At 37.2% G+C, this 18,018-nt stretch overlaps 1 protein-coding gene across 2 annotated transcripts in view; it reads right to left on the bottom strand.

Moving 5' to 3' along the window:
• LOC150107093 (nitric oxide synthase 1-like) overlaps positions 1 to 18,018 on the bottom strand; it is a 281,501-nt gene that overhangs the window by 61,307 nt on the left and 202,176 nt on the right. For both annotated transcript variants that reach the window (XM_090391631.1, XM_090391632.1), the window contains 2 exons: positions 15,337 to 15,500; positions 174 to 384 (listed from right to left, as the gene is read on the bottom strand). In XM_090391631.1, coding sequence (XP_090247757.1) covers positions 174 to 384; positions 15,337 to 15,500 — 375 coding nt within the window. The remainder of the gene's footprint in view (positions 1 to 173; positions 385 to 15,336; positions 15,501 to 18,018) is intronic.

Here is an 18,018-nt window from a genome sequence, read left to right as displayed (position 1 = left end):
TTTTTCCATAACCTCGTTTTCATTGCAGTTCCCATTTGCTGCTAATAAATATTTTTTCACTACTTCCAATGCACTGGTGATATCTGTCTCTTCCAATTTTTCTACCCATGAAATTCAAATTTCAAATTTTGATAAATTTAGATAAATTCAAATTTAGTTTTGCCATCACTCACCTTGCGTGCGATAACTTACAAGAGTTAGAGTTAGGTGCACTTCATTGGGATTACTTGCTGGTGAGCTGCTAATACTATAATACCGTGGTTGTAAAAGAGGCAACTGTGTAAGTAGTAAGGATGGATTTATTTCAACAGATTTAAATTCTTCTAGTAATTCAGCTAAGTTTGGATATTTAGAACTTTTCCATTCTTCGTAGTCATTAATAACCTGAAAGGAATATTTATTGATTAATTTCAACAAGTAGCAAATCCAACTTTGATCTACTTTTCTAAATGTAATAAAATTTAATAATCAATGCAGAGAAAAAAATCAAACGAAAAGCATTCTCTTAGGCTATTTTGAACTAACCAGCCTGATTAATAAATAATAATTTGTATTATTATTATTATTATTCAGGACCTTCAGGGAGTTGAGGTCGCTGGAGGTCCTGAATTGTGGAGGTCTCACAATGAGTAGACTCACTGTGAGAGGCCCATCTTATACAACACAATGTCTATCATACCATTCCTTAAACCCATTCACTGTTTGTGCTCTCACTGCCCTATCAAGCAATGCATTCCAAGATCCAATGATCCTCCATGCAAAAAAGACACTCCTCCACCCTCTTACTCACCCCTTCCATTCGTGACTTCCAGGGATGGCCCATTGTTCTTGCTCCTTCTTTTTGATTTACCATACAAAAGAACTGCCCTCTAACTGCCTATCAACAGTTTAAATGTCTCCATCCTATCACCTCTCCTTCTATCGACCAAACTCTGTAGGTTGAATGACCTGTCTATCACCATAGCTAACATACAGTCCTGATATCATTTTTGTTATCCACCTGTGCACTCACTCCAAAGTTCATTTATTCCCTTCAAATACTGGTGACCAAATATAAGCACAATAATCCATGCATGGTCTGATCACAGCTTTATATAATAAAACCACAACTCTTCTATCTCTGCTGGTTAGAGTCCATCTCAGTATTGCAGCCATCCTCTGGGTTATCTTCACAATGTGTCTCCTATGTCTGTATTCTACCAGTCTTCACCCCAAGGTTCCTTTCCTCCTCCACTTCCTCTGATTCAGTTCCTCCAATAGAGTATGCAGTTTTCCATCGATGGATCCCAAACTTCAGAGCCTTACAATTAGTTGTATTAAACTGAGACATACATTCATTTGCCCATCTGTCCAGCTTATTCAAATGATTCTGGAGAGTTACCATATCAGCACTATTGCTAACAACCCTTCCCGGATTCACACATCTGAAAACAACTGAATATCTCCCTGCAATCCACTGCCAACATCATTGATATCAAAGATAAATAATACAGATCCCACTTGTAAACTTCTGCTTTCTTTATGCATTTCACTTGTACAAGACTGATATCTATCACACAGCCAATCCCCATTCCAATTCACTAAACTGATATCTAAATCCATAAACTGTAACTTAAACAGATTTTCATGTGGTACCCTGTCCAATTCTTTTGTAAAATAAAATTTAAAATGGCAGTATATGCCTTTCTCATCAACCACTCTTGTTATTTATTATAAAAGGGAAGTATATTACTCAAATAAGAGTGCTCCATGATCTCTCACTAATTTCTTTGAAATCTTAACAACTACAGAAGAAATACAAAGTGGCCTATAGTTTGAAACTTCCATTCTGTTACCACCACCCACCACTGTAATGCAATTGGATAATCTTACTTTCCTTCCACTCCTTGGGTACCTTTAAATTGCCAGGCTCCCATTGAAGAACCAAGTTAATGGAGCTGTTAGTTCCTTAGCACATTCTCTTAAAACAGGTAGTGAAATCTTATCAAGTCCCATTGCTTTATTGACATTCAGAGAACTTAGTGTTTGTAACATAGTCTCCTTGTACTACCAAACCTTGAACCCTCCCCATCCCTATAAGCAATAGACTCCTTTTTTTTCCAAGATGAAATATCCAATAAAGTGATCATTAAACAACTTTTCTATCTTTTCTGCATCAGTTACTCTACTCCCATTTTTGTCTGACAATGTCATTCTTCCACAATCATTTCTCCTCCTGATTCTTCTGAAAAGCCCTAAGGTCCAAAGAAAATTGCTTCTGATTTTCTTTGGACCTTAGGGCTAATTTCTTCTCATATTCTGGTTTTTCCTTCTGTATAATGCTGGTCACTTTTCTAGCCTGAGCCTGAGTCTTATATTCCTCATGTAACTGCTCTCCATCCCTCTCCCTATACTTTTTCCATAACCTCTTTTTCATCGCAGTTCCCATATGATATTGCTAGTCATTCACTTTACACAAAATTGTGTAAAGTATACACAATTTGGTGTAAAGTATACATATATATACTTATATACATAAGTTGTATATATTTTATACGCTAGGTATACAATATATACAACTTACCATTGCTGCTAAAAAATCTTTTTTCACTACTTCCGATGCACTGGTGATATCTGTCTCTTTCAATTTATCCACGCATGGAACTACATCAAGCTGATTTCTAAGATTATTGTTATCTTGCATTATAATTCTCCATAAATTTCTTTCTTCTCAACACTTCTACATCTACTCATCCCCCAAGTCAAGACCACATGATCACTCTTCTGTAGCCAATTGTATCCACCTCAACCAAAAGGATGGGGATTTGAATCCTCACTCCCATGGTAGGATTCAAACCAGCAGTTTTGGGTAGTAGATGAATTTCATTGTCTAGTGTAATACCGTAACATTGTTCAAATGGGAGCCTGAAGTGGCTTGAAAAAGTTTCATATTTGATTACTAAAGAAAGAGCCAAAAGGCTTCATTTCAGTGATGTAAAATTACATAGACAGAGTATTAAATCCAACATTATTTCAAAATGTCCACTAAGCATCCATATATTCACCTTTTATTAATCCATTTGATAAAGGTTTCACTGGCCTGACAGCTATTTTGAATTGGTTTGTTCTCGTCAGAAACCTTAAGAGAGCAGAAGCTCTCGTTCAGTACTAAGGAAATCAAAATGTCAGAGAAATGTATTTTTCATAAGTGAACTCTCGATTGGTGCACAAAAATAATTACTAAAGAAAGAGCCAAAAGTTATGTAATTTTACATTGTCAAAATGAAGCCTTCTGGCTCTTTCTTTAGTAATTATTTTTATTAAAATAGTAATTAAAATTTAGAAATAAAACTTAGAAATGAAAAATAAAACTAAACATTTAGTAATTATTTTTAGTAAAAATAATTATTAAAGAAAGAGCTAAAAGATATGTAATTTTACATTGCTGAAATGAAGCCTTTTGGTTCTTCCTTTATTAATTATTTTTATGCACATACTGAGAGTTAACTTACAAAAATTACATTTCTCTGACAGTTTGATTTCCTTAGTAGTGGACGAGAATTTGTGTTCTCTTAAGGTTTCTGCCTGGTCTCTGAAGAGAACCAACCACTTCAAAAGAGTTGTCAGGCAGGTGAAACCTTTATCAAATGGACTAATAAAAGATGAATAAATGGATGCTTGGGGAGCAGAGCACCTGTGTCTTTAAAGTAGTCCAAGCTAAGGCAACTCAGGGATGCCAAGGATTGTATTCTCGTAAGCTCTCAGGTCAACTTACAAAACTTTCTACAAACATTCAGCTTTGAAATCAAGTTAGATTTAATATCCACTCTTCCTATGTAGTTTCATATTTGGTCTTTAGAGAAAGGATCATAGATTATTTAAACCTTAGTCCATTCACAGTACTGGTTGAAATAAGTTTACGACCCTTTCTGGTGGGGTCCACATTAAAAAAAAAGAATCATTTCATGGTATATAACCATGTGTCTTGAGGGAATGTTGCAGGGAGTTAACAACAGCTTTAAGTTACCTCTTTAACATGAGCCTTAGATTTGCCAAAGTGCCAAAGTAGAGGAAAGGGGACAGAACTGTTCCACTTCATAAAGGGAAGTGATAAGGCTAACACTTCGAATTACGGTCAATCTGTGTCTGGAGTTGTGGTAAAGGTGTTAGACAGGCTAGTGAGGACCAGGATTCAGAACTGGGTTGATGGCAACAACATTCTCTTTGATTGACAGCATGGGTTTGATAAAGGAAGATCATGTTTTAGCAATGTGCTTACTATAACAAGGTGACAGGTGTATTGGACAAAGGGAAATCTTATATGGTGGTATATTTAGATTTTGCTAAAGCCTTTCATAGATTGCCAAATGACAAGCTGGTAATTTAAACTGGGTTTGGATAGGTTGGATAGTAGATAAGTGCGCTGGATTGGGATTGGCTGTCTGATAGGTATTAGCAAGTTGTGTATGGGGAAGTAATGCCCCAAGGGTCTATTTTGGGTCAATTGCTGTTTAATTTGTAGGTAAATGATATTGGGAAGGGCCTGAATAGTGATATACAGTTGTTTACAGATGATGCAAAGTTGAGAAGAACTATGTGGAGTACAGTGGATGGTGTAGCCTTGACTTTTTGATTTCTGAATGGGAAAATGAACGGTCCTCTCAGTTTAACATAGTAAAGTGTAAAGTTCTAAAGTTTGGGAAGCACAGATGGGATGCAGGGTATAATATTGGTGGGAATATCTTAGTATAGCAGGTGGAGATGAGGGATCTGGGGGTGTTAGTGAAAAAGGACCTGAAATTTCAGGGCCATTTTGCTAAAATTGTGAGGACAGCACAGTGCATTGTGGGAATGATGTAAAGAACATTGACATGTAGGAGTATGGATGTTATGATTCTGTGTATAAGGCTTTGATCAGACAACATATGATCACTGGATTTTCAAATGGATGAAGAGATGTTGGAACGTTTCAGAGACAATTGATTAAGTCTAGTCTCTGGAATGTAAGATGGTAGATTGAGGGAATGCAAATTGCAGAAAATTGCAGAATCAAATACTTGGTGGGATGTTGTTATAGACCAGATAATGTGGATGGTGGTGATAATGAAATGTACAATCAAATTAGTCAAGTAAATAAGAAAAGGGTGATCATTATGGATGATTTCAATTATGGCAATATAGACTGGAATGATGAGATAGCAACTGGAAGTAAAGAAAATGAGTTTCTTGAGTTTTTGAGGGATAACTACCTCAGACAGTATGTAATAGAGGACACACGAGGATTGAGGGTCTTGGATTTGGTCATCTCATCAGAGGATGTAATTATAAATGAGGTGTCAAATCATCCACCAATTGGTGAGAGTGACCATGAGGTGATTACCTGGGTGGTTGCCAGAAGTGTGAGGAACTCTGTGAGAGTATATGTGGAACTACAAGGGAGGTGATTATGAAGAGCTCAGGAGACAGCTTGCGGGTGTAGCGTGGAATGAGGATTTATATGGAAAAGAGATCAATGCAGCTTGGGGAATTTTCAAAAACTCTTTAGTAGATGCAATGTCTAAATGTATTCCAAGGATGAGAAGGTTAAATAAGGTGGGTGTTAGATGGATGAATAAAGAGATTAAGCATGTGATACAGAGAAAAAGGGCATTGTGGAGGCAGCATAAGAGAAGTGGAAATAATCAATTCCATGAGGTCTACAAAGACCAGGCAAGGAGGGTGACTTGGTTGGCGAGGGTAGCTAAAGAGAGGCATGAACATCAGTTGGCTAATGAAGCCAAAAAAGAATCCTAAGGAATTCTCTCGATATGTAGCCAGCAAAAGAAAGAATAATTATGGAAGGATGAGATTGACTGGAGAAAATGGTATAAAGACAGCTGATGAAGAATGTGTGGTGGGGATACTTAATGAACAGTTCATAAAGATCTTTCAATCTTGTGAGTGTGACTTCATGGAGGGATTAAGAGCAGTTGATGATGGGGAGGAGAGACTGACTGTAGGTGAGCAAGAGGTGTATGGGGAGTTGAGTAAACTAGATGTTAATAAGGCTGTGGGACTTGATTATATATCACCACGTATTCTGAAAGAATGTGCCAGGGAGTTGACACCTGCCTTGACATATTTTTTTAATATGAGTCTTGCACTCAGTCAAGTTCCTAAGGAGTGGAAGGAGGGTAAGATTGTGCCACTTCATAAAGGAGGTGATCGAACTCAAGCATCAAACTATAGGCCTGTCTGTGTGTCAGGTATTGTGGTTAAGTTGCTGGAGAAGCTTGTGAGAACTAGGATCTTTGATGAATAGCATGGATTTGCTAAAGGGAGGTCATGTTTTAGTAATCTACATACTTATTACAATAAAGTGACTGCTTCCTTGGGCAGAGGAAAAGGATACACAGTAATATACTTAGATTTTGCAAAGGCTTTTGATAGAGTACCTCATGATAGGTTGACAGTCAAACTAGAGCAGGTGGGGTTGGATATTAGATTGGTGCATTGGATTGGAGACTGGCTATCTGCTAGGTATCAACAAGTTGTGTATGGGGGAGCGATATCCAGGAAAAGGAAAGTCACTAGCGGAGTTCCTCAGGGGTCTGTTTTAGGTCCATTACTGTTTAACTTGTATATTAATGATATAGGTGAAGATTTGGATGGAGATATTCAGTTGTTTGCAGATGATGCAAAGTTGGGACAAACCATGAAGTGTAGTGAAGATGTTGTGGCCTTACAGGAAGACTTGAATAGATTGAGCGATTGGGCACGGAAATGGGGATGTGAATTCAATGTGGCAAGATGTAAGGTTTTAAAATTTGGAAAACAAAGATGAGATGCAGAATTTATGCTTGGTGGGAATATATTGTTGGAAGTAGAGGAAATAAGAGATCTGGGGGTGATAGTAGATAAGGATCTAAAATTTAGGGCACACATCGGCAAAATTGTGAAGACAACACAAAGGCTTCTGGGAATGATGTGGAGGACACTGATGTGTAGAAGTAGGGAGAGTCTTGTTCTGTTGTATAAGGCTTTGATTAAGCCACACATGGACTATTGTGCCCAGATTTGGTTACTGGGTTTTCAGAAGGATGAAGAGATGTTGGAAAGGGTCCAAAGGAGACTGACTAAGGTAGTTTCTGACCTCTGGAATGTCGAGTATGAGGAAAGATTGAGAAGATGTAATTTGCAGAGTCTGGTGGACAGGAGGAAGAGGGAAGATATGATAGAGACCTACAAGTTGGTAAGGGGTTGTTATGGGATCAATGCTGGAGAAGATTTTTGCAGAGAATAGTGGGAGATCAGGGGAGAACCAGAGGTCATCCCTGGAAACTGTATAAAGAGGGTGTGAGTAGGGGAGTGAGAGACAGGTTTTTTTCATGCAGATTTGTGAATGATTGGAATGCCTTGCCTGAGAATGTGGTGTCTGCAAAGAGTTTGAATGTGTTTAAAAAAACGGTATGATGAGCTGTGTGTGTGATAAAAAGACCTCCCAGATGAGTCTTTTACTCCATAAGGTCTTGGGGTGGTAATAATAATAATAATAATAATAATTTAGTGGATAGAAGAGGGATGGAAGTTGGTAAGGTATTACTGGATTAATGTGGATCATATTTTTCATAGAATGGGTGGAAACAGGGTGAGAACAACTGACCCTCCCTCTACGCAGTATCTCAGCAACCTTTCCAACACCTTAACTCCAGATATACAGATCAACCTATAATTTTCCTTAACTTTATCACTGCCTCCGAAGCAGAACCTTACTTCCATGTCTTTGAGACTTGTGCTACTGCAAGATTCTTGTTAAACATGTAAGCCGTTGACACTAAGTCCTTTTCTCCAATCTCCTCCAATATCCTTATCTGTTCACAAAAATATTCTTTCCATCATCTAGCTCATCCTAGTGTCTACATTATTTCCTGTTCTTGAGAAGAAAGGCTAACATATTATTATTATTATTAGACACCTCCAGGGAGTCCAAAGACTCATCGAGGGAGGGCACCTGTTCTACAGCTCTCTCTCTCCACCAACTGACCCCAACTACACCAACGCCATCTACTGCCAACCACTATCACTAGTTTTTCTACAGACCTTCACAAACATCCATGCCCACAGCAGGATTTGAACCCGCAGCCTTTCGGCTGGATACGCTAACCACTCATGGCAATTATGATTAAATGAGCATAACAGTTATATCCATGATCTACACTGCTACTGGGGTGGAAGATCATTCCATTGAACTGTATCACTGGATCTAAGAAGTAGAGGAATCTCCATGTTATACAGAAGTAAATATAAATCTGAAAGACTTCCTAGAATCATGGCTGTCTGATCTTGACCAAAATATGGGAAACAATTGTAGGATATGTGCTGTTTAGCAATATCAGATTTTCTTATGTGATTTTTTTAAACAGTGGCTGATTTTGATAAAATAAATAAAAAAGGAAAAGATAACTTTTGGTTTTATTATTTATTTTGCAGTTAAACATTTCCAAAATGTATAGCAAAAAAATGCATTATTTTTTTGTAATAATTAGAAATTTTATATAAGAAAGCTATGTATACTTATGGTCCATCGAAAACTGTTTTGATTGTGATATTTATTCTGTAAAAAGGATACACTTCTAATGTAGTTTTTATCTTGAGAGATGAAAATATTGAACTTTCTGATGACATTTTCATGGCATTGAAGAACTGCAGCCTTGTTTACAAGCAACCTTCATTTCACTGTCATATTGCTTACCACGTCAGGCAGTAGCATGTTTGTGCAAACATTGTACTTCCAAACAAGAGAGAATAATAGAATAGCTGTTGCATTATGAGAACAGAGAGAGAGAGAGAGAGAGAAAATGCTTCAAAAAAAAAGTTGGAAGATTAGGAGAGAAAGAGAGTTTTAAGGAATTTCTGAAAGCCAAAAAGGTGGAAAAGAGTGTTATGAGGGAAACAAAAACAGTTATCGCAAAATCAATGGATGAATTTCTTTTATATGAAGCAAAGTCTTGATAGATAAAAATGATTATATAGTTTCTCCTGAAGCAATGGACTTTTCATGCAGTATGCGCAGAAAATGTATTCCAGATAAGTGAAGTAAACCTGAAAGAGATGAATTTTTTGTATTTAAGGATAAGGAGGAAATTTCCACAAGGAAAAAGAGAACTTCAAAATTATCTTCATATTTTACGAAAATAGGAAAGGAACTGATACTACAGAGAAGATATGAAAGAGGAAATATGTTCTTTTTTTGAGAAAAGTTGTACATAAAATTATTTTCTCATTTTAGAAGTAAAAACAGGTATGAGCTAAGATATATATATTTTTATGACCGTTATTATTAAATTATCATTAAACAGGACAATATTAAACAGGAATTGCATGCAAAAAAGATGCTATGGAAGAGATATAAGGAGACAGGTGAAGAGAAGATGCATGAAGAATATAAGTGACTAGTATGGAAAGGAATGCGAAACTGGAATATGAGAAGAGATTGGCCCTAAGATCCAAAGAAAATCCTAGGGAATTTTTTAGCTATGTGGCCAGTAGGAGGAGAAATGACTGCAGAAGAATGATATTGGGGAATAAAAATGAGAATAGAGTGACTGATGCAGAAGACATAGTGGAATTGCTCAATGAACACTTTATTGGAGTATTTCATCCTGGAGGAGTCAGTTTTAATACTAGAGGGATAGGGCAGGTTCGAGATTTAGAGGTACAGGAGGAGAGTGTGTTTCAAATACTGAGTACTCTGGATGTCAGTAAAGTTGTGGGACTGGATGGTATTTCACCATGAGTTTTGAGAGAATGTGTTGGTGAACTGAATGCCTTTGACCTGGCCTTTCGATGAAAGTCTAGCTGCATGAAAGGTGCCCATGGAATGGAAGGAAGGTAAGATAGTGACATTGCATAAGGGTGGCAGGCTGGAAGTGTCTAATTATAGACCAGTTTGTGTGTCATCAGTAATTGTTAAGATCTTGGAGAAAGTAGTGAGGGACTGTATACAACATTTAGCGGATTAGGGTAATGTTATCTGTGAGAGTCAACATGGATTTGTGAAGGGGCACTCTTGTTTTAGCAATATGCTAGTCTTTTATAATAAAGTTAAAAGAGCGTTAGATGAGGGAAAGGCATATACTGCAATTTTCTTAGACTTGGCGAAGGTATTTGACAGGGTGCCACATGATAAGCTGATATTTAAGTTGCAGCACATGGGTCTGGATGTCAGATTGGTCAACTGGATTCAGGATTGGCTGTCTGATAGGTATCAGAGAGTTGTGTATGGTTGAGCAGTTTCCAGGAGGCAGAGGGTTACAAGTGGGGTCCCACAGGGCTCAGTACTAGGACCTATATTGTTTAACCTTTATATCAATGACATAGCCATTTATGTACTGAAATTGAACTGCTTCAGAGGAAACATGATAATTTCAATCTGTATAAGCAAATCAACGAAATTTCCGGAAAACTGAGGAAAAAGCAAATAGTGTCTCTAAGAGACGAAAATGGAAAAATAGTTCTAGAAGAAGAGAATAAAGCACAGATTTGGATAAAATATGTAACAGAACTTTTCAATGATACTAGACAGAAGCCTATAAATATAAAAGATAACATTCAAGGACTAGCAATCATGAAACGCGAAATAGAGAATGCTATACGAACAAGTAAAACAGGAAAAGCCAGTGGACCAGATGGTGTGCAAACAGAATTTTTAAAATTAATAGAACCAGATAACATCAAACTTCTTGAAAAACTATTTAATAAAATATATGAAAGTGATGAATTTCCATCAGATTGGCTCAAATCTACATTTATCACTGTCCCAAAGAAACCCAAAGCGAATTCCTGTGGTGACTTCCGACTTATTAGTCTAATGAGCCAAACATTAAAAATATTTTTGAAAGTAATTCAGAATCGTATTTATAGAAAAAGTGAAGAAACTCTAAGTGAAACACAATTTGACTTTCGGAATGGTTTTGGTACTAGAGAGGCCCTTTTCTGTACCCAAATATTGATACAAAAAGGCATAGAAAAACAGAAATCTGTCTTTATGTGTTTCATAGATTTTGAAAAAGCATTCTACAAAGTCAGACACACTAACTTAATAGAAGTCCTTCAACAAATAAGGCTAGACGAACAAAACATAAGACTAATAACAAATCTGTATTGGAATCAGTCAGCTACCGTTCAATTAGACAACATTACCACCAGTGATATTAACATCAAAAGAGGAGTGAGACAAGGATGTGTGCTCTCACCACTCCTGTTCAACATATATGCAGAGGTAATCTTTAAAAAAGCATTGGAAGAATGTTCAGAGGGAATCACAATAAATGGAAAGATTGTGAGAGGGAAAGAATGCTAGAGGGATAGGACTGGTTCGAGGTCTGGAGGTACAGGAGGAGAGTGTGTTTCAGATACTGAGTACTCTGGATGTCAGTAAAGCTGTGGGACTGGATGGTATTTCGACACGAGTTTTGAGAGAATGTGCTAGGGAATTGACAGTGCCTTTAACGTGGCTTTTCAATGAAAGTCTGGCTTTGGCAAAGGTGCCCAGGGAATGGAAGGAAGGTAAGATAATGTAATTGCATAAGGGTGGTAACAGACTGGAAGTGTCTAATTATAGGCCAATCTGTGTGTCATCAGTAGTTGTTAAGATCCTGTAGAAAGTAGTGAGGGACAGTATACAGCATTGGGCAGATGAGGGTAATGTTATCTGTGAGAATCAACATGGATTTGTGAAAGGACACTCCTGTTTTAGCAATATGCTAACCTTTTATAATAAAGTTACAAGAACATTAGATGAGGGAAAGGCATATACTGCAATTTTCTTAGACTTAGCAAAGGCATTTGACAGGGTTCCACATGATAAGCTGATATTTAAGTTGCAGCACATGGGTCTGGATGTCAGATTGGTCAACTGGATTCAGGATTGGCTGTCTGATAGGTATCAGAGAGTTGTGTATGGTCGAGCAGTTTCCAGGAGGCAGAGGGTTACAAGTGGGGTCCCACAGGGCTCAGTACTAGGACCTATATTGTTTAACCTTTATATCAATGACATAGCCAGTGGATTGCAGGGGGATATTCAGTTGTTTGCGGATGATGCGAAGCTGGGAAGGATTATTAGTAATAGTGCAGATGTGGTAGCCCTGCAAGAGGATTTAAATAAGCTAGATAGATGGGCAAATGAATGGGGGTGTCAGTTGAATGCAGCAAAATGTACGGTCTTGAGGTTCGGGAAACATCGATGGATGCTGCATACTCTATAGGAGGAGTTATACTGGAGGAAGTAGGGGAGACAAGAGATCTGGGATCGATGATTGATAGAAACCTGAAGTTTAGGGGACATATTGCAAAGGTAGTGAAGGTAACACAGAGGATTGCTGCTATTATGAGAAGGACACTGACCTGCAGAGATAAGAGGGTTATCATTCCGTTGTATAAGTCTCTGATCAGACCACACTTGGACTATTGTTCTCAGATTTGGTCCCCAGGATTTGAAGGGGATAAATTAACTGTGGAAAGGATACAAAGACGGATGACAAAGATGGTTTCAGGACTGTACAAGGATAGTTATGAGGATCGGCTGAGAGAATGTGGACTGCAGGGTTTGGTGGATAGAAGAAGGAGAGGTGATATGATTGAGACTCTTAAACTGTTGAGAGGTGGTTACAGGGTTGACACTGGGGAGTTCTTTCGCTTGGTTGATCAGCGGGAAGGAGTGATGACAAGAGGCCATCCCTGGAAGTTACGAAAGGAAACTGTGAGCAAGAGGGTAAGGAGTGGTTTCTTTGTGTGGAGGGTGGTTGAGCCGTGGAATGCATTGCCTGATGGAGTGGTGGGAGTGAGAACGGTCAGTGAGTTTAAAGAGTAGTATGATAGATTGTGTGTTTCTCAGGGGGGTACCTCCCCTCGATGAGTCTTGACAGACTTTATATCTTAGGAAAGACCTCCCTCGAGAGTCTTTTGACTCCTTGGAGGCCTGAATAATAATAATAATAATAATAATTGTTAACAACCTTCGATATGCAGATGACACAGTGCTAATTGCAGATAATATTATGGATCTCCAAAAACTCATTGACAGAGTATACATAGAAAGCCAAAGAATGGGAATAAATATAAACATCAACAAGACAAAATACATGATCATCAGCAAACATCCAGCCTCATCAATGAAACTGACACTCAATGGGAAAAATATTGATCAATTGTCAAGATATAAATATCTTAGTTGCTGGCTTAATGAACGGTGGGATCCAGAAATAGATATAAAGACAAGGATTGAAGTTGCACGGCAGTCCTTCATGAAAATGAGAACACTATTCTGCAATAAAGACCTAAACATGGAAGTCAGATGCTGAATGCTGAAATGCTACGTGTGGTCTATTCTGCTCTATGGAGTTGGAACATGGACATTGAAGGCGACAACCATCAAGAAAATCAAAGCCTTTGAAATGTGGCTATACAGAAGAATGCTAAAGATATCATGGACAGAAAAAATTACCAATGAAGATGTCTTAAAATCCATTGGCAAAGCTAAACATCTTGTACAAATAATCAAGAAACGAAAAACATCGTATCTTGGCCACATCATGAGAAACAGCAAATACCAACTTCTACAAACTATTTTGATAGGAAGAATTGGTGGCAAAGGAACTAGTGGAAGAAAAAGAATATCATGGTTTGACAACATCAAGACGTGGACAGGAAAGAGCAGTGCACAACTGCTCAGATTAGCACAAGAGCGCAGTTTGTTCGCCAAGATGGTCGCTGACCTTCGATAGAAGATAGCACAATAAGAAGAAGATATAGCCCTTGCAAAACATAAATCTACACTAATGTAATTTGTAAATAAATATATTATTATTGAATTTCCTTTGTCTCTCAATCAATCTCTCAACTTATAATATTGATATCCCAGATCTGTGGTATTAACTAACCATACACTTATAATAATAACTGGAAAAAACATATGTGGAAAAAACACAATCAGCTTGAGTCCGGAAGAGGAAAAAGCAAGATTCCATCACCAAGTGTTTGCCAGCTATGACTTCAGGATTCCACTTTTTTACACTCAGCCTTTGTATGCCTTCCTACTGGTGTGCCTGTGTGCACACATAAAGTGTATACATGTCTGTGTCCGCAAAGTTGTCTTGGACAGAAGTGGAATATTGGTCTAATAATTTAATAACTAAATAAAATGAATTAATTATTATCCCTAGATGTGTGTTTTCTCTTCTAAGCAACAACATGGGCGAACCTCTAACAAATGAAAAGCAAGATCATGGATGGAGCAACAAGTGACGAATGAAACTACTTATTGAACAGCAATGAAAAGCCTCTAATAAATGCAAAACTCCAGAGTGGATGGAGCAACAAGTGATAAAAGAAAATAATTTGACAGCAAATGGCAAAGAACTTCCAGCAGAAAGATCTTTACCAAAGAAGACTTATATAGTTGCCTAAATTAGACATTAGAAGTACTTACAGAAAATGACCTGAACTTTAAATGAAGTTATTTAGTGAAGAGAAGTGTACAAAAAGCATAATAAAGACAAAGAATAGTCTACAATGTTCAACATCTGTATGTGTGGTCTACCTAATGATAATATTTGTTTTTTGCTGTTCATTTTATTTGTTTCTAATTTATCTTTCATTTTGAATATATATACATATATACATTGAAATATTTATTTTGTGTATAGAATCATCCCCTTGTTCATTCTATGTTATTTTTAGCTCTGATAATCGGAGCTAAAAATAGGGATCCCAGATGTCCCGTTTTTGGCTAATGCATCCCGTTGTCCCAAGAAAACTCTTTGGGACAGCTTTTTGTCCTGTATTTTAGAGTTCAAGACTGAATAACAAAATCAATGAGTTACAATTTCTATTCTATTACAAACATCGCTCTCCGTCATTACAGGGAACTGTAGATGCATTGTTATTTTCTCAAGATGAGCGATGACAACACTGCAACAATGATAAGTTCGTTAGAACAGTGCGCATGTGCATTGACAGTTTGGTGTGTGTGCCGTGATATTGATGATAGTGAAAATATGCAGCCTAACAATTGGATTTACTATTTGTTTACTTATACTTAGTAAAGTGTGTGCATAGCAAACCTTACCACGCATACACTTGGAAAGTTAGAATCATTTTGCAAGACTGGCATATGTGATGGATGCGCATACTAAACTTTCACCCTCAGTCATCATAAGTGTTCCGTATTTTTTCCCAATATCTGGGATCCCTAGCTCTGATAAACAGATTCTGTTAATAGAAGTGTGGAATATATCTATCTTGTTTAGTGAGTTATGGCTGTATAATGAAAATTAGAAAGTAAAATTCTAAATTAACTTTCATTTAATGAATGCTTACCTCAGAAAGACGTTTCAATCGGTATTTATCCCATGGATCTTTAGCCATTGTTGACATTAACTTCAATATGTGTGGAGTTGCTGGTGTTGTAATATCTAAATATCTTTCAAGTGCTGTTCTAAGAGAGCATGGTGGAAAACGTTTCACAAGATTCCACTTGTTATCTAAAGGAAAATATATTCACTCATGTATAGACAAAAATAAAATCTTTATAATAGCTATTTTGTAATTCAACTTTTGTCAAAATAAATATTTAATAATATTAAAAGTTTCCAATGTTCGTAATCTGAATTATGAATTGACCAATTCAAGAAAGAAGAATGTGGCTGAGCATTGTGAACAGAGGGTGAAGGATGACACTGGACAAGTGGAAATTGGACTAGAAGATGAGAGAGTGAGACAGTGAAGGTTAGAATGAAAAAAAATAATAATAATAAAAATACCAACACCGAAAAAGTGCATTACACAAAAATTAACTTATTACATCTGTGGTGGAAAAAATAATGTATAATTGTTTTCTAGGTAACACAATGATGATAAAACTCTGTATAAAAAGGAATACATAGGCAGCAGAGTTGCTGGAAGTTGAGGATGTCATTGTAATGGACAAGAAAAAACAGTACAGTTGAGAAGGGGGTTAGCATGTGGTTAGGTATAACAGTAGTGAAATGAGGTGAAGAGGAGACTAGTAATGATGAATGGCCTGATCACTGAGCTTTGAGAGACAAAAAGTTTGAAGATTGTAAGCTGGAGTATTTTAAGAGGGTTAGGCTGCATTTAAATAGATTTGTTGTCTGACATTTCAAGCAGTTTTTGTTTGCTGTGACAAAGAGAGAGAGAGAGAGAGAGAGAGAGAGAGTGTGTGTGTGTGTGCAAGCATGGATATGGAAAAGAAACAGCAGGTTGTGGAATGAGAGTGAAGGTGAATGCAAGGAAGAGAAAGTGATTATTATAGGAAAGAGTAAAATAGGTGAAAGAGCTGGTGTGTATGAGCAATGGAAGTGTGAAAAAAGATTAATCATGTTATGATTAAATTTACATTATTACTAATTTCTTGTCAATATTTTCTTCCAAATTAGACTATCATTTGTAAATACTACAGTAATTTTTTATGGAAATTCTGCCTGAATCGATACTTCTAGATCTTGGTCTTCCTTTTGGTCTTTTTTACCTCTTCACTTCTGCTTAAGTAATCATTCCATTAGCTCTGCTCACATATTTTTAAATGTTAACAAAGTCAATTTTCTTCCTGATATCATTATTTGGAATATTATTATTATTATTATTTTATTATTATTATTCAGGCCTCCATGGAGTCAGATGACTCATCGTGGGAGGATCTTCCTAAGAAACACAATCAAGACTCATCGAGGGGAGGTCTCCCCCCCCTGAGAAACACAAAGTCTATCATACCACTCCTTAAACTCATTGACCGTTCTCGCTCTCACCACTCCATCAGGCAATGCATTCCATGGTTCAACCACTCACCATGCAAAGAAACCACTCTGCGTTCTCTTGCAAACAGTTTCCTTTCGTAACTGTATGATTCTGTGATTGATGCCATGTGTGATTGACTACCCAAATTTTTCTTAGAACTCTCATGTTTGTTGTCTCTAGTCTTGGATCAACTCCTTATTTCTAACCCAACTCTCAGATCCATAAGTTAAAATGGTTTGAACACTGTCTTGTATACCGCTATTTTAGTATTTTGGCTAATTTCTCTCTCTCTCTCTCTCTCTCTTATTACATATAAATTTATTCAAATGGCTTTGCACCATAGCAGCATTGTATATTCTATTGTCTATTTCCATATTTAATTTGCCATCTTCACTAAAAATTATGCTTTATAGCTGAAATATTTTACTTGTTGGATAGGTCATTGAGAATTGAGGTCATCAAGAATGCACTGAAGTTTTCCACATTCTTGCCTGTTTTCATATTTTGGTCTTTTTATTGATGATTTTCATGCAACTTTTTTACAGCTGTTATCCAGTTTAGTTAAATAATTCTGAGAATTGCACTGAATCTGTTTAGGCATACCATATCACCTGCATAAAGCAAAGCACTTTATGCAGGTGATACATTTATATAAAGGTTTAGCATTTATATGAAGACACATCAATGCATTGTTTGTATTTCTATACCTATTTTTATATTTCTCCAGACCACATTTGACTCTGCAATATGCAATACATTCTCATGTCTCCCAAGCAACTTTTCCCACAAGAGACTACCTGTGCTACTATCCATCCTGGCAACTCTAGATTTATATTATATTATTATTATTATTCAGGCCTCCAAGGAGTCAAAAGACTCATCGAGGGAGGTCCTTCCTAAGACATAAAGTCTGTCAAGACTCACTGAGGGGAGGTCCCCCCCTGAGAAACACAAAGTCTATCATACCACTCTTTAAACTCACTGACCGTTCTCGCTCCCACCACTCCATCAGGCAATGCTTCCACGGCTCAACCACCCTCCACACAAAGAAACCACTCCTTACCCTCTTGCTTACAGTTTCCTTTCGTAACTTCCAGGGATGGCCTCTTGTCATCACTCCTTCCTGCTGATCAACCAAGCGAAAGAACTCCCCAGTGTCAACCCTGTAACCACCTCTCAACAGTTTAAAAGTCTCAATCATATCACCTCTCCTTCTTCTATCCACCAAACTCTGCAGTCCACATT

Source organism: Typopeltis vanoorti, chromosome 4 (assembly GCF_054136105.1).
Source record: "Typopeltis vanoorti isolate ZY-2024b chromosome 4, IOZ_Tvanoo_1.0, whole genome shotgun sequence".
NCBI lineage: Eukaryota > Metazoa > Arthropoda > Arachnida > Uropygi > Thelyphonidae > Typopeltis > Typopeltis vanoorti.
This window is presented reverse-complemented; position numbering and strand designations above follow the sequence as displayed.